This window comes from Pseudochaenichthys georgianus, chromosome 15 (assembly GCF_902827115.2).
Source record: "Pseudochaenichthys georgianus chromosome 15, fPseGeo1.2, whole genome shotgun sequence".
NCBI lineage: Eukaryota > Metazoa > Chordata > Actinopteri > Perciformes > Channichthyidae > Pseudochaenichthys > Pseudochaenichthys georgianus.
The window spans coordinates 31347161-31367941 of NC_047517.1; the positions used below are offsets into that span (position 1 = coordinate 31347161).

At 39.9% G+C, this 20781-nt stretch overlaps 1 protein-coding gene across 1 annotated transcript; it reads right to left on the bottom strand.

Annotated features, from left to right (window-relative positions):
* Window positions 1-1992: 1992 nt before the first annotated feature.
* Window positions 1993-19600, bottom strand: gdf10b (growth differentiation factor 10b). The gene is made up of 7 exons (XM_034100625.2): window positions 19373-19600; window positions 7022-7139; window positions 6289-6464; window positions 5211-5371; window positions 4676-4844; window positions 3211-3326; window positions 1993-3115 (listed from the first exon to the last, which is right to left on the bottom strand). The coding sequence occupies exons 1-7, from the start codon at window positions 19437-19439 to the stop codon at window positions 2822-2824; spliced, it is 1101 nt and encodes a 366-aa protein (XP_033956516.1). The 5' UTR covers window positions 19440-19600; the 3' UTR covers window positions 1993-2821.
* Window positions 19601-20781: the final 1181 nt, after the last annotated feature.

Consider the following 20781-nt stretch of genomic DNA (forward strand, 5'->3'; position numbering starts at 1 on the left):
TCCAATATAAAGAGAAGTCCAATGTATCTGCATTTATTTCGAGTCACTTGGTCACATGACATGGGAGCTCTTGAAAAGAAATGAGATATTTAATTAAAAGATGTACAGTGCAGTAAAATGCAATGATCTTGCATTGAAATATTTTCTTTCATGACACATCAGTAAACTGAAAAGGTGTGCCTCATAATCCGTTTTACATAATGGTTTTCGTAGCATATTTTCAATAATATGACAGTTATTACAAATGACATTGGCTTTATCTCAGTTATCTTAGCGTTGTGTAATTCTACCTGTCTTTGTATGTATGTTTAACTGCTTTTGGTCTGTCACTCAACTTCAGGTCTGCAATATATAGGTTTATTTATTGCGGTTATATTGCATAGCACATACTGTCTTCATATAGTGCAGCCCTAATCCTCATTTTACTTTAAAAAGGGGGGGGGGGTTAAAAGATTTAAAAGGTCATGCTTAACTAATTTCTGCCTTCAGACCTTGTAGTTAAGAATGCTAGGGAACATCCATTTTAGATTGAGTAGAAATGAACACACAAGCTCTGATGGGGCGGTGGGAAATATCGGACAGAGCTGCTGCAGATTACCAGAAACTCTTTACCTGCAAGGACATGTGTCTACAGTAATAGTGAAGTATGTAGTGTCGTTACTGGAACCCAAAAGGTCTCCAAATCCAACTCCCACACACACAACCACTAAAGAGGAAGGAAACATTGCAAACAGACATCCAAGTACACACACTGGGCACTGATCTAGAGGAAGGAACGTGGATAGCATGTCATGAAACAGGACGTGCATGCTTCTTCCTTTACACAGTGACATGGCCGAATCTGACATTTTAGTATTGCTCATTAAATGTAAATGAGCTGCTTCACTACACTGACATACCAACTTCCCTTCCTTGATTTGTAGCTCTTCACATAAAGTAATTTAGTGTGTACAACATCCGCTTTATAACCACATCCTTTAGGATACAAACATAAAAAAGAACAAACGTTTTTTTTTTACTTTTATTGAAATGAAGTAATACTGAAAACTCACGAGATAATAACCATTAACAGTGGTTTTCAGACGGAAAAGGAATCATTATAAAAGGACATAGGCACAGAAACTGAGGAAGCATAATTAAGAGTTAATTAATGAAATTATAAAAACAAGTGCTCGAGGTTAATAGGCCGGCCACTTTTCCAAATCAAACGTTAACATTCAAATATCATCAGACAATCACTCCGGCTGGTCATCAAGCCCGGCATTTACTTTTTGAAAATTGCGAACTGAATTTTTGACAGAAATAAAAAAGCACCATTTTCTTTTTTCAAAGTCATTATCAGCATCCAGCCTCTGGAGCTGGGAAGGCTCATCAACTCGGACAGTCTCAAGTTATGCAACACAAAACAACAATAAGCAACTCAACAGCCGACGTTTAAAGCCCGGTAACAAGGCACAAGTAAAAGTGTTAAAACATCACTTCAGTTCCTCTGGTGCAAATCCCCTCTCATTTCATGAGAAAATTAGTTCATCGAATTCCATCAATTCATTTAAAGAGTGGGTAAAATAACATTTTGTAACCCTGTGTTAATCGTTCAATTAACAGCCTTTATTTGGCAAGAATTTAATACATTTTCCTATTAATAGTGTTTTTTGACAACTCGTCTTGAACTTGGCGGGTGTCTACATAAAAGTATCTTAAGAAATGTACTTTAGGAAACGGCCCAAACCACGGTTCAGTCTGTGAGTAGAGCAGCTAATAGAGCAGTTTGTTAAACAGGAGGGAGCGTGTTTGGCTTTTAGTGAATACATGATCCATCAGTAGTTCTCCCTCTCTCCTCCTGGTCGACCAGCAGGAATACTCTCCTCTCCAGATCCATATTGCTCTTCTTTCCCCATCACACTCACTCTGGGATCCAATCAAATCTGACTTGCATCAACTAACCCCCCCCGAATATTTCATTTAAGTCAAAGAAATGTCACAAGACACAAGTCACTGTTGTATATCCGTGACTTTAAGGTGCAACTAGCATAATGAGACACTAAAGGATTGGATTCAGGTAGAAAAGACGCGCTAATGCAGAGAAAACAGTACTGTGACTACTCGGCACAGTTACTGCTGAACACGGGGTCAACGGATAAGTTGAAACCCTGACATATAAAGGTAAATGTCAGTGAAGAGGTAATGCCGTGATGAGAAGCACTTTTCTTTCTTCTACTTATCTTCACATTTCTCTCAGATATGGCAGCGATGAATCATTCACATCTCCTTTCATGAAGCTCCTGTGGAGGTGGCATGCACTTAGAACTAAACCAATCACAGGTCATTGAGCTGATTTGGCAGCTACTGGACATGTTAAGCATGCAGGCATGAGAGGATGCAACATTTGAAACAAATATCAGAAATCAAGAACTTAAATGCACAACATTACAACACTGACACTGGTGACTGATCTGATTTTAGCAATTCATTTGATCTATATTATATAACACATCTGTAAGGCCATTTTAATTTGTAACCTTAGTTGCTTGCTCTGACACATTAGTGCAAAGTGTAACTGATGTCTGAGTGCACCTACAAGAGGGACGTTCCTGGTTCTCTGTTCCCGAGACGGTCTGACAAGGGAGCGACACGACTCGAACCACCTGGAATTTGTAACCGCGACTGAAAATCGCTGTTTAGGGTTAAAATGTTCCAATTTGAATGTCAGATGATTGCAGACGAGTTCCCTTTTTTGACCCAACTTCAAACATTCGATGTGCCACAATGTTGGGAAGTCACAGCCTCAGCCGTGGTATCCCTCCGCCGTTTCGCCCGGAGCCTACGACACCACCACCGCACGCTTCTCATACCCAGCGTCTGGCTCCAAGTCTCTGCCCTGCGTGTAGCCGGATCCTTCATCGGTCGCTACCTCCACGCTGTCAGAAAGGCCTTTGTCTGCCTCTGCCGGCACGCCGCAGGGCATCCGGAGCACGGCGTCATCGCAGGGCATGATGAAAGATGTGACTTCTTTCTCCTCGTCCATCAGTGTGGGAGAGCAGGGCACCACTTCAGGAACAACGATCTTCTCCTGCAGGTATCCTTTGCTCTCAGGCATTCCTTTGGCTGCGAATTTCTTTAAGACGAAAACAGAAATTGTTAGATGGACGTGTGGGTTGAAAGTACAATTGTTAAAGTAAAATAGGAGTTGATGATAAGAACAAAGCCCACAAGGAATTTTGGTAGGGAAGTTGCTGCATTGGTATTTTTTCGGTAGACCATGAAGAGGACAAAAGCAACCGCACTGGAGATCAGCAGGACGCTCACCACCCACGCATGGACGAGATCTAGTGGAAACAGACAGGAAGTCAATATATTTATAGACTCACTTAAACACACATTTTTAGCAAAGAAACCAGTAGCTCTGAATCTGTGTTCAGTCCAACCCCTGCAGTAAACGAGACAAAGTGTCCTTGTGCAAGATATTGAACCCCAAGTTGCCATCATGTTTAAAAGCGTCAACCAAATACCAAATCATTTAATGTAATGGGTTCTTGACAGAGGGGCTTTGTTGTTGTACTGAAAGAAGCAAGGAGGGCAAGCAGTATTATTCTGTCGGGTAAAACAGAGGAATATAAGTAGATTGAAGCTTTAATCGCATGTTGATCTAAGCGTTTGAATGCTGCGTGGCTTCTTTTGCTTTTTTTGGGACATTCTGTTAAAACTTGGCTTTTCTGCAACATTTTTAGATTAAGACAAACACTTTCCAGATTCCAGGTGTGGCTGCATAGGAATGATGCACGGTAAAATGGGTTAGGAAAATATCACAGGTTTGGGAGGACTAGTGACAAAGAAATAATAAAACTAAAACTTTATTTGTAGAGCACTTTTCATTCACAGGGTGCAGCTCAAAGCGCTTCAACAGGAAGCTCCTCTGTATAAACGTACACTTTTATACAATAGTCCTTAAGGCGTGAGTGTTTGAAGACATTATTTTTTAAAGTTGAATTCCAGCTAATATGGATTGAAGCAGAATACTTTGCAAGACAAAAAACATTGTTTTGAATTTGGGAGAATACTATCTTGACAATTATCTTTCCTGTCATGCGTTGCTGTGCATCTAAAAAGCTCCCCAATGATACTGTTTTTCCTCAATATATTACAGCTCTCAGATATATATAAACATGTCTCTGAAGTGTTTGGCTCCAAACAGCAAACAGATCATTGCAGCATTACCCATAATCCCCTCTGTTTCCGCCCTGTTTCCAAAGTGCTGATTCTCTGTCTGTTACTTTAGATGAAAATAAGGAGCCCCTCCCCACGCCCCTCTGAGAGACATTTGGTTACAAAGAACTCAATGGTGCTCTCGGAGGAGATTCAGGTGATAAGGGGGGGGGGGGGGGGGGGGGGGGGGGGGGGGGTTACCTTGGTTGGTGATTGGCTAATGGTTACACAAGCCAAAAATCATAATCATAAAGTGGCCAAAATCTGATCAGCTCATTTTCAGACAGGTTTTTATAGAAATGGATCAGGACAAAAAGTGAGAGAATCTTTTTTCCTGAAACTTTCAGAGTCTCTTTTCACAGAGGGGACACATGTTGATGTAGAAGAGACATGAACAAGTGGATTTCGCACAATAGGTGACCTTTAAGTATGAAACTAACAAAATAAAATAGATAAGAAAATGTTACTCAACAGCTTGGTGGTTCTTCGTATGGCGCGGCACAGACCGGTCGGAGGGTTTTCACTGACATCTTCTCCAGCTCGCCTTCGACCGTCACACAGTGTTTCTCCTGAGAAGCGGCCATGATGACGTTCTCCTCACACACACTCTCCTCACAGTCAGTTGGGTCCGTGTGTGTCTTCTGCACACACAGACACTTATAATGGTAAGCAGGTGTGCAACTATTCATACAAATACTTCATTTACAGAACTCAGTAGGATTACTTTCACTTGACATGTAGTGCAATGTATTTCATCTATGTACTTGTGTTTTGTTTGTATATTCTAGTTTATTCTGACTTGTAAACAATCTGCTTTTTTGACCTTCCAATGAGCATTTAAGCTATCGCCTGTATTTCACATCATGTATGTTTATACTATTTGTCACCATCAAATAAGCAAATACAAATATGAAGTGATAATTCCTGCTAACTGCTATGACCCTGAGATATTTGCTCATGCGTTATCAATGCCATACGAAACTTCAGAAGGTGATAGAGGGTCTGACCTGGTGCACCACCTCGACCATGTATCGAAATACGGGGAGCTTTTTGCTTTTCTTCTGGCTGGGCATCTTGATTTTGTACAACAGCCAGGGATGCACGAAGCGGACCAGGATTTTGCCTTTATGTAGGGTCGTGACGTTTACTGAAGGGAGGTCAAGAGAACCTGAAAAACAAACATCAGCATTTCTTAATTGTAATTTAGGTTTCATGTTGAGCATATTAGTTGCTCCATAGCTCCGCTGGAGGTGAAAACCTTCACATGTTACTTTTAAAAGGGACCTATACTGTTCACTTTCAGGTTCATATGTGTATTGTGTGTCTGTGACTTGTCTCCACGCTTTAATGTTCAAAAAGGTCTTTATTTTTCTCATACTGCCTGTGCTGCAGCACCTCTTTTCACCCTCTGTCTGAAACCAGAGCCCAGTGCGCTCTGATTGGCTAGCTGGCCGGCTCTGTTGTGATTGGTCAACCACTTAGAGATGTCAGAATATTGTTTGGACATGTTGGTAAACTCATTTAAAAAAGTTACATTCAAAAAATCAATAAAGTACTTCTCATCTTGATAGTAAGCTTAGTCAATACGAGCGAACGCAGAGCACGGGTGGGAAGAAGCGACATGCTAATCACATTAAATATGGCGCTAGCAAAGCAGCGAGAGGTGATGAGAGGTTCTATTCTATTTTATTGTATTTACTTGTACTATTTTATCGGTTTTATTGTGTTCACTGTTGGAGGAGCCTGTGACCTAAGATTGTAAATGTCATAACTACACTGTAGCTATGCACACGTGACAATAAAAGCCTTGAAACTTGAATAACCCACAGATTGATTAAGAAATAACTAATCAATTCATTGTCTGAATTGTATCAATGTGAAACATGGTGAAGGCGACCCCTCACGTTAATGCCTGAACAGTGTTCTGACAATGATAGCGATCTTAACATGTCTGTTACTAACATGCTCCTGTAACTGTTCACCTGTCAGCCCAACAGAACCCCCAGGACACAACTCAAATATTAATATATAAAAAAGGTTTAGTGATGTCAGCTCGTTTTCTTCTACAATGCCGTCAATGCTCACATTTTCTTTCAGATAGAGCGTCCTGGAAATAGCTGAATTCTATTGAGTCCGTAGGGGCGGACTCATTCTGTCCAATCACAGCAGTTACGGAAATGATGTATTCGTTCCTGGGATCAGAGAGAAAGGACACGTCGGCTTGCTTCGCTGGCGGCTCCACCCAACTCTCCTTGGGAGGTCTGTGGAAACCAATAAGAGAGAAAAGAATATGAGTATCTCAAATCAGAGACTTTAATCATGTGTTAAAGTTAAGAAGAACTTTAAGAAGTTTTATAAAAGTAGTTACTAATGATGCTTTTTGTTAGGAGCCAATAATAAAAATCTTGTGTATTAATTCAAAGAAAACGATCTCAAAGCCAAACCTAAAATTTGATTTGAACATGACATTATGAAAAACTATTGCGAGGATATCTTTAATTTAAATATCCATGTTTATGAACAATTAAACTGTGAGTCTTGATCAAAATACCCTTTAAAAGAGCAGAGTCCTTTAGTCTAACCCCTTAACAAATACTCCATTAGTGTGCTGTTGGACATAGACTATTTATAAAACTAAGTCAGGGAGTATTTTCTGGTGACGTCTGTACTGTGCATGCAGAACAAAGTCTGATCCAGGTTTGCTGTTATCTGAATACATGTGTGTTTTAATGTTGCCGTGTTTGTTTGCAGAGATCAACCGAAACAATACACCTAACAGCCAAAGACAGAATAATGAGTACAAAGGAAATGCACAAACCTTGCTAACGAGCCGATATTGACTCTGAATCTGAGCCCGGGGACGAGCTGGCCGTAGTCCCACCGCAGCACGTTGTGCATGTTGTGGCACTCCAGGGTCACGTTGGCCGGCGCCTCCACTGTGGACACACAAACACCAGGGTGAGGAGATTTCAAAGGCTTTCAAATTCACACTGAACACCACCTCAAAATGAATATCAGTCTGTTAGGAAAAGATCGCTCGTCACCGGCTTGAGTTTCAATAATCAGGATACATGTATTTATTACCCTTGCAAGAATGGAAGTACACACACAGAGCATATGGGACACCTAGTTCCTGAACAGTGTCCTTCACATGCTGATATACAAGAGAGGGAGTTATTCAGTCACAAGATGGAGGAATGCCGGTTCAAAGCTGTATACAATGTTTAGTTCAGATTAGCTAAGGCCCACGTAAGCAATAAACATGAGTCACAAGTCTATCTCCATAGGGGCTGAATCCTCATGTTAATCACATAGCTATCATATGCCTAAAACAGTGTGTCCTGACGCTCTTCTAGGTAATCATATATCCTGTCACGTGCACAGCTACGTAGGGCCTTTGTTTTCATGTGTACTCTGATATTGGAAGAGTACATTCAGTATTTTCCCAACACAGTCCATTAAATGATGCCAAAGGAGAAGTTCCCTTACTCCGATATAACCTTTTGCTCATAGTAATCATTGACTATGGGTATTTTCACTAACACGAACCCCCCACTAGAGGGAACTGCATTCAAACTTATACGATACACTCCTGCTTAACATCTTTGAGTGGGTCTACTTTTTCCACACAGACTCTAAAGAAAAGGAAGTCATGTCAGGAAATGTAAAGCTTTAAGCCAATGTGGAAATTGCAGATTGGTAATCTAATCTACAAGAAACCTCATGCAGGTCTCCTCCGACACAGAGAAAAAAGAAACTCCCCAAAGCCTGCACGTACTTGCTCATGATCTCTAAAAAGAGTATTAAAATAAATGAACATTGATTTCACTTTGAAAAGTGGGCTGATCTTCACTTCAGCTCTTTCACTTTCACCGAATGTACATTACAAGAGACCACATGATTATAAAAGCAGGTTCAACCATTGTGGTGGATACTTGTTACAGGAAACCATGCCTCAGAGCATTGCACAACTATTGTCCACACACACCACAAACAATTACTAATAACATGTGAACAATGACCTTGGCCTGGGAAGGTCATTTAAGGAAGTTCGGATGTGTTCCTTAACACTCCTTCAACAGATTGTTATGAGTGACCCCCGTTATCATCCATTTCAGTTTCAATTCCTCTGAACAGACATTTACGTTCAGGCACGTGATAACAAACGCCTACACAAATACCAAAGCCTCAAATCTAGACGTGAGAAGGTGTTAAAGGGAAATCTCAGATGGGGGCGTGTGAACTTTAAAGAAGTGCTAACCGCAGCAGTGAAGTCGGTCTCTGAGGCGTTCACCACATTGCAGCACGGGGCCACACGTGTAACCACGCCATTTCACTTCAGCATTTAACTTCCATTTCAACGTCTCATAAGTGTTTTCTGAACACCATCTGAAAGTGCAATAGAAAAAGAATGACTCCGAACTTAAAGTAGGCATATAGTGGCGCATTCCCACTGCAGGGCCTCGTACGGTATGGTTAGGCCTTGTTAGGCCAGGCTCACTTTATGCTGCGTTTCCATTACAGTTTAGTAGCTGGGGCAGTAACTATAGTACCGCATTGTCGGCGGAGTCGTGGCGTCATCTTTAATGAGAACCACAGAAAACCAACATCAGCCGTTAGCTGTTAGACCTCACAGCTCCTCATATCTGTTCAGAAACTAGACAAAAGTTAAACAAGTACAAACCACAGACTGCCTGTGTCATGGCGAATACAGTCGCTGGTTTATTTACGTCTGTATAGGCCGTTGTTGTGAGTGTGGACGGTCGGAGCATATACTGCGTTAGCTTAGCCGATCTGCATTTAGAAAAAAAGCATTTTAAAAAGGTTTTTCGCCGGCCGTCTGTCTGCAGACTTGTCAAAGCATTAATTCATGGTTTTTACTAACCGGTATCAATATGTTGTTACTTCGGCATCATTTTGAAACGTGTATTACAATTAAATCACGGTAAAATATGTTCATTTTGTTGTAGCTGGAGCCCCCTTGCCAGCGATTCTCTCACTAGTTTAGCATATTCAGCACGGTTGTTGGACCGGAAAGAACCTGGATTTTGGAGGGCCAGAAAAACTGTGAAACAGTACCCGTTAGCCGGAACTACCCCTAGTGGAAACGCAACAAAAAAACGGGCCAGGTTTGGCACAGTGGAAATGCGCCATAAGTGTTTACCATTAAATCTAGTCTGAGAAAAATGATTTAAAATATTGAAAAACTGGCTTAAAGAGCGAGGACATGCAGTGGCTAATGCACAACTTTATGTTCTGTAAATAAAATTTAAATGAATGCTGAACTTTGGCAAAAGAAACTTGATTATGAAAATGTACAGAGGTAAATTCTTTAGATTGAGTCTTTGTTTAATCCCACTCCCAAACATACATTTTTTCTGGAGAGTTTTTGGAGTGGGTCCACGTTGAAATGTTTTTTGACAAATTGTTGTGTTAAACTTGGGTTTTATGTTATATCGTTATAACTATGGTTCTATTCATATATGTTTAAAACGTATCTTCGAATCAAATTGATTAAATGCCAAATCAGAGTTACCAAATTGTAGGTCTACAAAAATCAAACGTGACATGAACTTGACTTGAGGGAATATTAAAAAGCTGTCCTACGAAAGTCTGGTGGTAAAATAAAAAAAGACCGAAACATGTTGCAGCAAGTGAACAGGAGCCATTGATTTACAAAAGGCAGGAGGTGAACTTTACGAATCATTTAAATCCTCCAGCTAAGGATAGGTAGAGTAGTGTTCAGTAATGTTTACTCGACATGAGCGTGTTTCTCGGTTCATACGAGTTCAGCGGGACCGACTGCAGAAGCCACAGCAGCAGACAGATTTGTGCAAACAAAGCAAAAAAACATATTTCAGAAAGAAGGAAGAGAGAGCTCCGCCGATCAGACATAAAAAAGAGGTCACTGTTGACGTGTGCTGCTATCGCCACAAAATAACTGACAACGTTCCTGAGTGCTTGAGAAAACAAAACACTTTCAAACTGAGTTTAAAAACATGTGGTTATCCCAAGAAACTGTTATTGTGCACAGAAAGTAAGATGTGAAAGATATCTTACTTTCTAAACTTACAAAATAAACATAGATGTTAAAAAGTGACACGTGAAAGCAAGCATTTCTTTAGTTGTTGTTTTGTGTTGTTTTAATGTGCAACAAAATGGTTAAGTGTAGATAAAATAGAAGTATGGAGGTACAGTAAGTTTCTACTTAGTTCTTGATAATAATATATTTAATGGTATAGTATTTCCTTGTTTACATTGATTGTCTGTCTTTATTGTTAGATTTGTTTTGTAAAATCATGCCTTTAATACTTTAATTTTCTACATTGCTTATATTTTGATATATTTTTGTATACAGTATGTATAACTCTGGATGACTTTGCAACAGATCAGTTTTGTTGTGACCATGATAGTGGAGCTTCTCTTGACATTTGCAGTCAGAAGCAGAACAGACACGGACGTGAAACAGCTTCACAGAGGCGGGAAAAGGAAGGACAGAGCAGATGGACGAGGAGATACAAACACAAACTGTTTAGTTAAAATCTATAAAACCCCCAAACCAAGCATCAACACAGCTTTCCTGTCGGTGCAGCGTCTCGGACAGATTTAATCAGTGAGCCGGAAATATTTCTCACTGCAGACGTTTCCACATGTTGCATGAAGAGTGTTTACAAAACACTGACATCAGTAATGGCTGCCTTCACTGTAGGTATTTAGTTGGTATATAGACACTATAACACTGCACTGTAAATAAAGACTTGGCAAGCAACACAAGCTCTGCTCAGATCACAATCAATGTAAGGTAATACAGGCATTTCAAGAATTGTTCAATGTTGATCAGTGTTTCCCATACATTGATTCATTTGTGGGTTAGGGTTAAAAAATAAATCTGTATTCTTATTTTTTTTGGTGGTCTAATGCAGTGATTCTCAAATGGGGGTACGCGGACCCCTAGGGGTATGTGGGGGTACTGCAGGGGGTACGTGAGAGAAAACAATAAAAAAGGTTAATAAAAAAAAATGCTTTTTTGCTTATGCTGGGTACAACTTGTATTTGCCGTACTCGCCATTGACTGTTATTGCTCAGGTTAATCTCGCCCCCCTCCGACGTAAGTGTGAAGTATTGGTACTTGCCGGGCAGCCCAATGGGGCCAGCTAGAACCGGTTTTCGGTACTTAGAGCCGGTTCCGCTGTGGTGGAAACAGGAAGAACCAGAGCTAAATCAGGCTCTAGTCCGGAACCACGCCGAGCGGAAAGCATTGCAATAGTATATTATAACAAATAGACATTTCAATGGAATCGTGGTTAAAACGTAGCAATACTTCAGCAGGGAACGTGGACAATGGAGAAATAAAGAAAGCTAAAATGGAGGCAAAATGCCGTCAATATCAGGAGGCGTATGCTTTGATGGGATTCACGTCCACAAATGGCAACCCGCCCCAGGCATTGTGTTTTTTCTGTGGGGAAAAACTAGCCAACAGCTCAATGAAACCAGCGCACCTCCAGAGACATCTCAGCACCAAACACCTGTGTCACGTTGGTAAGCCACCAGAGTTTTTCAGAAAACTTGCTGAGTACAGATCCTCCCAAGAGATTATGTGAAAAGCTTCCACAACATCAGCCAAAGCACTGGAGGCATCGTATGCGGTATCACTGCTCATCGCTAAAGCCAAAAAGCCGTTCACGATCGCTGAGGACCTGTTACTCCCAGCTGCTGTTGTTTTGGCCGAGACGATGCTGGACAGAAGTGCCGAGGAGAAGTTAAAAACAGTGCCTCTTTCTAATGACACAGTTTCACGCAGAATAGAACGAATGGGAGCAGATATTGTTGAACAAGTTGTGGGAAAACTTGGCGAAGCATTTTCACTCCAGCATTATGAATCGACCGATGTCAGCGGTAAGGCTCAGCTCATTGCTTTCGTGAGATACGTGGATACTGACGACATTTATGAAAATGTGCTTTTCTGCAAGACCTTAGAGGGGAAAACAACGGGGGAGGACATTTTTAATGTTGTGAATGATTTCTTTATTGAAAACGAGCTGGACTGGAGAAACGGCATGAGTGTCTGTACTGACGGAGCGGCCTCAATGACGGGCCGATTTAAAGGGCTCATGGCGTATTTTGGATAAAAATCCAGAAGTGCAGAGCGCTCCAGTCAAGTCCATTATAGAGGAACACTTGGCCAACCTGATAGTTAGTTTCAAGTCGTACTTTCCTGACATGGAGGAGAAACCTGCACAGCTTGATTGGGTAAGAAACCCATTTCTTCTGTCAGAAGCAAACAGAGAAAAGCTTCCTCTCTGTCACCAGGAAAAAGTCTTGGATGTGTCATCTGACCGTGGCATGACATTTGAGAACTCCACTCTCACGCAGTTTTGGGTGTGTGTGAAAAAGGAGCATCCTGAGCTGGGAAAAACAGCTTTGGAGCAGCTACTGCCCTTTGGATCCACATATTTGTGTGAAGCCTCCTTCTCTGCAATGACTGATCAAAACAAAGCAGAGAAACAGACTGGGCCTGGAAGAGTGTCTGATCACTGCGGTGTCCTCTCTGCCAAGACCAAGATCCTCAGTGAAGGACAAGCACACGTTTCACACTAAATTGAGTGCTCTTAATATTACTTGTTAGTGTTATTGCAATTTATAATTTATTTATTATTACAATTGTTTGTATTTTTTGTCAATGTGTTGACACTAAATTGTGTGTTCTATTTTAAAATGCAGTTTAATGCACCTACAACTCATTAATAGTGTCATTGCAGTGTTATTACGTAGTTTTTTTGTAATTGCACATTTGCGTTACAATGTTTTGTTTTGAACCCTTTCATGCATTGTGACTGCTTATTTAATGCTGTTTTCTTGTTTATGCATGGGGTTTTGGATGGTAGCACATCAGGCACCACATTTTATTATAATATTTGTGTATTGTATTTTATAGTTTTTGCATAATATAACATTTATTTCATTGGTTCGTTAAACATATAATTATTACTTAAAAATCTGTTTTTAAAATGTTTCATTATGTTCTTTGGTTGTTGTAATTCATGGATGAAGGAGTTCATAAATCACACACTGAGGGAACATCACTATATTGTAATTATTTATATAGGCTTTTTCTATCAAACATGTTCGGGGTCAGTCAGGGGGTACATGACTGAAAAAAGTTTGAGAAGCACTGCTCTAATGGATAGTGAGGTGGGCTGATGATCGGGAGGTTGCGAGTTCAAATCCCGCCTGGAACACCACCACTAGTGTGCCCTTGAGTAAGGCACTCTACTCCGGGGAGAATGTCCCTGTAATTGCTCATTGTAAGTCGCTTTGGAATAAGGCGTCTGCTAAATGCCTAAATTGTATTTTTGGGAGAATAAACCCCACAGATCCTCAACTCCGGTGTGTCTCACTCATTAACAACGCAACACAGAGCAACAAGAACATTGTCTGCTACAGTAGCCATGAACTCACATGTATTTTGTTATTTGAGGGGGGGGGGGAGGATGCGTGGGCCACCCGAATAGGTTAAGGGGCCTTTGGCTTTTCTTTCTTCACACATAGAATCAAATTCTGTGGGAAACACTGAATACCCATGTTGTCTTTGTTGTAAATAAATAACAGCAGTCTTGGGGTCGTTTTTTTCCATTCTAGTCAACGTTTTTTTTGCCTAAGTCTAAGAAATATTAACATACTTTTCTAACAAAAAACAGACCGAGCCAAAGTTCTCAAATGTTAACCGTCTAAACGCAATCAGTCACACAAGATCCTTGCATACTAACACTTATTTTACGACAGATTACATTTAAATGTCATCTTAAATTAGGAGCAATAAAATCTAACAGAACACCAACAAGATTACAAATGTACCATCTGACTGATGTCTGACTGACATTTGGAATTTTTTTTTTACAAAGCCAACTAAATGACTTCCAAAAAAAAGAAAAGAAAAGTAAACTGAGGAAAGAGGCACATCCTTACAACTGAAAAGATGGAATTTGGTCATTGTTGGCAGTTTGCACAAAAGGAAACGTAATGATTCATTGATAGTCGTAAAAGTCGCATTTTAAAAATATCTGACTTAGAATAAAATCGTCTAAGGACATACTTCAGCCTATGCTACAAAAACAGTAGATGTTTAATTCCTGCTGTAATGTAATATATATTTAACTGTCACCTAGTGGACTAATATGTCTTTGACATTGTGTCTCAAGCTAAAGGTCTCCACAACAGGCACAGTGGTGATCTCATACTGAAGGTGAAACGAGATCATGAGAAATATCTATTCTAAGGCATGAACGAAAACAAATTCAGAGGTAAGGTGTATATTTTCTTGGAAAGCCCAACTTGTTGTGACACAAGTAGTGTGATGGTATTGGTTGACTCATCACAATTGTCTAAATTCAGGGGAATTATGGCAATATGTCCAGACTCCACACAAACAACAGGAGATCTTTACTATCCAGTTGTGTTTTACGACAGTTTGACGATACTCTTTACTGTATAAACACACCTAGACTTTGTAAAAGCTGCGGTGGAAACTCATCCATACCAACAGTTCACACCAACAAACGCCCATCACCCCAGCCACAAACTGTTCAGTCTGCTGCCGTCTGGCAGGCGTTACCTCAGCATCCGGACAAAAACCACCAGATTCAGAGACAGTTTCATCCCACAGGAAATAAGACTGTTAAACACCTGAACTGTTGTAACATCATCCATAACATTCATCTGCTACTTAGTAATTATTTATCTATTTATCTAATATATCATTCCAATAGCTTGCATATAGACTTATTTCACTACTTCACTTTTTTAAAACTATTTTCCTTTTTGTATTTACTTTTTAATATTTACATGCACTATATTTTTCTGTTTTTCTGTATTATTGTTAGGGATGCACGATATTGGTTTTTTGAAGCCGATACCGATAACTTCCTGCTTCTCAAGACCGATAATAAAAAAAATGTTGCGCCACTAATTATTTTAACGCATGTGTATTTTTTGTCCTCGGCCGCCCCGTAGTTTCAGAGCGCATCGAGTTTAAAATACCGTCTACAAGCTGATGCTGACAGCCCCGCTCCTGCCGCCGGCTTGTGGCAGACCACACTTCCACGCTCACCGGCAGGCACCGACTGGCTATTGGGAGGACCAGGAGGGGGTGTGTGTGTGTGTGTGTGGCCCGAGCGAGCAAGAGTGCATTGTTGTTGTTAGCATCTGGTGCTAGCTAGCTGCGCTAACGGATATAAGGAGCTGTTTAAATAAAAACAGAGGAGAGACATTTCGCCACAACTGCGTCGAGCACTTGACTTTATGCAGGAAGCCAGACAGTGGGACATTGTACGAAAAGTCAGCACGGATAGTGCGCAACATTATTGCAGCGTCCAGGCAGCTCCCGTTCGAGCATATGCCTTGAGTTGCACATAGCTCCAACGCGCGCGCGCACACACACACACACACACACACTTTGTATTGTATTATTGTCTTGGTACGCTTTTAACACACCATCGTGGCGATGTTTCAGGTGACTGATCAGGTTCGAAGTATTAGGGAGCGCTGGATTTGTGAAGAACTCCCCTCTTCCTAAACCACTAATACCACAATACTGGCAAAACGGGAGGAGCCGAGTGAAAAACAAGCGCCCCTCATCCCAATCCACCCACACCGCAGTATTTTTTTCTTTTTTTTTACCAAAAAAATATATTGTATATTATCAGCGCTATTAATACTGGTATCGGGTCTATCGGGATGACGTCATAATTCCTAATATCGGACCGATAATTATCGGGCCGATAATTATCGTGCATCCCTAATTATTGTGTTGCACTGTTGGAGAAGCCTGTGACCTAAGATTGTCATCGACATAACTACTCTGTAGCTATGTTCGTATGACAAATAAAGAACCTTGAACCTCTGACGACAACATGAAACACACCTTCACCACATTACACAGCCTCCTGTTTCTGAATGACAGGATGTTGATGAACTCAGTGTTTCCCCCTACCATTGTCTTGACGGAGCCCCGCGCCCCGCCTGAAATTCAAGGTGTTTTTTTTATTTAAAAAATATATATAGCGCAAAATTTCAACTGAAGTAATCACATTGAACATGTGCTCTTTTATTAAATAAACTAAACGCCTATGTTATTTATCCAATGTATGTGCATGTTTCAGTGTCCACTGCTTTGCGTATTCACATTATCCCTCCGCTGTTTCTGAAGGGCGGGGCTCCGCTCCTCACACCAATAGCTCAATATGATCATAACACGATTGCTTTCATATCAGAGATCAGATGAGGTGGAGCTGCCTCCAGCAATAGAGGAAGAGGCAGAGAGAAGCAGCAGCAGCACAGGGTTTCAGCAGGTATGTTATATGCTGTAGTCAGGTGATCTAAATGTATCAATGAAAGGAAGAAGTGTAGGCTACATGATAAGAAGGGAATACAGTTTGAATAAAAGTAATACAGTACAGTGTAACACTGTACTTTATTACTTTTACAAATACTTTGTTACTGTACGATAACAATAATCCACAGCTCCTCTCTCTGCTCCAGAGGATATAAAAAAAAAAGTTCAACATTTTTTTTCCGCAGCACCCTGCCAAGGCAGTAAACCTAGGGGAAACACTGAACTCCCAACCTAAGGAAATGTGAGAGTTTTCAATCCCTCATATCGCTCCACAAGTCACGTATGCAGGAATAAGAAGCAGTTAACCTTGTGTCCTGTGCCTGTCATTTCCCACCTCCTAGGGAAGGAAATCACTCCTAACTGGGGATGTCACTTTGCCAGACATTTTGAAATCAAAAACAACACCGAGTAATTACTTGAGTCTTGATACCACTGTGAAAAAAAGCAAAGCAATACATCCCATGTACTGAAACATTAAGTTCTTTATTAGAGTTTGCATACTGGCATCTTTAGGAAGTTGTAAAAGTCATAACAAGTGTATAATTAAGTGTCAAATCCTGCTCTGTGGTAGGATTTCAGTCTGATGTTAAAAGTGTTTGTGTCATTTATCGGAGTAATCCTCAGACGTTTGAGCAAAACAGGCCCAATATATCAGGAAGAATGATTAAAATGCTTCGTCTGAAAGGATTTTAACTCCCCTCACATATTTTACTTTATATGTGGGGAATGTCAAAGGGTTCAAATATCTATATAAATATAGTTTAACAGTGTTGCCATTTTCATCATTAAAGGTAGGGTAGGTAAATCACTTCAGAACCATATTTTGTTATATTCTATGGAATGCTCTTAACATCCCGATAGCAATGAATATATTAAATGCTTTGACAATAAATACATTAAAAAAAAAGCATCTGTGGAAGCTGTAGTACTGTAAAAAGCACGACCAATCATCTGAGCTGGCCCGGCTAAAATAATTGGATGGCCTACCTGCCTGTCAGCCTTCCATCTAGGCACAAACTTATCTCGTGTCCTCATTGGTCATGTGCGTGTTCGTGTGTGTTGGAGGAGGGGCTCTGTAAGGAAGTCTGAAGGAAGGGGCAGATTTTTTTCGGCTGCGTACTTTCAATTTCTAGCGCACTCGAACTGGTTTCTCCATTCTTACCTAACCTACCTTCAATCACTGCTTTATCAATAATAGAACTGAGAGTTTCCACTCTTTATAGAGTCTGGTTGCATTAATGCTTGAGTTTAGAGCCGTTCGCTGCTGATAGCACCTAGAAGATGCTTTTAAGCTTTCATTGTCTTGCAGAAATTCCCACAGACTGCAGAGGTTAGATACCATGCATTGAAGTGCAATAAATGATGATAGGATATGTTCCAAAAATGGTCATTAGCGTTATTTATTACCATTCATCTCCAAAAGAGGCACTTGTACATTAGACTGTGAACAACATTTATGAGAGGATAGAGCTTATGTAAGCTACACCGCACAAAGAATAACAGGCAGAGCAGTGTCTGTGGTTCTTCCAACAGCCAGTTTCAAATCCTGTTTTTGACACCATTTGTCACCCACCCTGCCCCCTTTGACGGTCCTTTCTGTGTGTGTAAAAATGCCAAAAAGAGTAAAGAACTGCAAATCATTTTCATCAAATTCTAAACTTAACGTGTGCAGGAATGGCAGAGTTCACAATCTACTTCAGAACTGATGTATGGTAGGTTTCCGCAGGTTTTGATCTGTGAATGTGTTGGGCTACTTAGTGAAAAGTCTGCTTACGTGCTTCTAACAATGAACAAAATGCAGGAATTGCACAAACACAGTGTCTTGGGTAATACTGAAAGGTACAAAGAGGAAATAAAGAAACCCCCCGAAAACAGAAGACAAAGCTATCAGTCGGTTTGATCAGCCTCATGGGATCTTGTGTTTTGGGGTCAAATGTTCACACAGTGTCAGTGGTGTAAAGTAACTAAGTGCATTTACTCAAGCACAATTTTAAGGTACTTGTACTTTACTTTTAGTATTTATTACACAAGCTACCCTGCTGCATACAACGTAATTAATACTAGGTGCACATTTACCAGCTTTTATAACAGTCAAGGGTAAAATAAAACGTGTAATGTATATCATTCTGAAATGGGCCAATCTGCATAACAAGTCCTTTTACTTTTGGTACATCAAGAATATTTTGATGCTAATACTTTTGTAGGCTATATAAGATCTGAGTACTTCTTCCACCTCTGTACAGTATACATTAGTTTAGTAGATGTACCATTACATATTTAATTCCCTCCCTTACAACTCCTCTCCTATCAAAGTAGATTGTTTACAGTTGTGTACATGCCCAAACATAGCCTACTGTACAATGGATGATGTGCGCAACGCTAGCCGGTTCTCTCTCGGCTGTAAAGGGTATCGAATACATATATTTTAAAGATTTGAAATAACACTAACACGGAATAATAATCTTGATTACTGAGAAGTTACAGGAAAGAAAAACCCTACTCCTCGATACAAGCACGAAGAGCGCTTTTAGTTAGCAGTGATTCGCCGTTTTCCTGCAGCCAGGGACCCGTCCTCCTATCGCCAATGTATTCTAAACATTAATTAAATGCCACACAAACCACGATATTCAGTAAAGAACTTCCATAATTGAGTAGTGTTACAGCTTCTTACTAATTCGGCTTCATATAAGTGTTGAAAACAAACACACATAACGATGTAAACACTGACTTAAATTAGCTAATGGATGTACGTAAGCTAATAACGTAGCAACAACTTACCCAGGGCCAACACAACTTGTACCAAGGCGAGAAACAGGATAACGGGATGAAATGTCGCCAAATCCATACTGAACTGGTAGTCAAATGTTCTTGTTATTATATTATTAAAGTTCGTCAAATGTGTAGTCTAACGCATCTAAAGTTGCATCGGGAAGCTGCAGGGAAATAGCTACAGTGTGAGCAGCAGGTCAATGTGATCCGCTGGAGATCCAAAAGCGGATGTGACCTTCCTTAATGCTGCCTTTCCCAAGCCTCGTAATTTTGGACTTCTGAAAATAAAGATGCAAATGGCTGTTGATCCATTTAAGAAATGAAATGGTAGGCCAATGAGCAATGGTGTAAAGTAACTAACATTTACTCAAATACTGTACTTCAATAACATTTTGAGAGACTTGTACTTTTTTTTTTGTAGATTTCAAAATTGTGCTACCTTGTTATTCTACCCCATTGCAATTCAGAGGTAAATCGTGTACTTTTACTCCACTACATTCATTTAAAACCTTTAGTTACTTTGCAGATGTTGATTAATGATGATGTGAAATATAAACAACACTTGAATAATATTTTAGTTACACCTGGAGTAACACAAGCTACCCTGCAGCATACACAATACTCAAAAGGAGCTCCACCATTACCAGCTGTGATAACACTTTAATGATCAATAATTATAATCAAAACATAATATATAACACTGAATTGGCTATTCTGCGAAACAAGTACTTTAAATATATTTTGATGCCAATACTTTTGTACTTTTCCTTGAGTTACGTTTTGAATGCAGGACTTTTACTTGTAACAGAGTATTCTGATACATACGTTTCTGAATACTTCTTCTACCTCTGAGTACCATTACATTATTGTCATAATACTACAGTACAAGTAAAAGTCTTGCATTCAAAATCTTACTTGAGTAAAGGTACAAAAATAGCTAAATGTACTTAAAGTATCAAAAGTCAAAGTAATCATTGTGCAGAAAAAATTGCATATGCAAATTATATTTACATATGCGACATTTCTAGATAATACTGTTGCATCAAGTAGCATTTTAAGTTTGGAGACCAACACAGTTCTGATTGAATTTTTGTAAAATATTTAAATTATTTGACTCTTTTGTGACTTTAAGAGTTAGTCCACTTATTACATTGTTAGAGATGCGTTTGGTTAAAAGTAGCTAAAGCTGTTAAATAAATGTAGTGGAGTAAAATAGCATTATTTCCCTTTTAAATGGAATAGAAGTATAAAGTAGCATAAAATGGAAATACTCAAGTAAAGTAAATTTTTTACTTAAGTACAGTACTTGAGTAAATGTACTTGGTTACTTACCACCTTTGCATACAAATAAAGCTATTTTGAATGCCAAAAAAGAGACAAATGGACACACAACATGTTATATTGGATTCCCCCCCCCC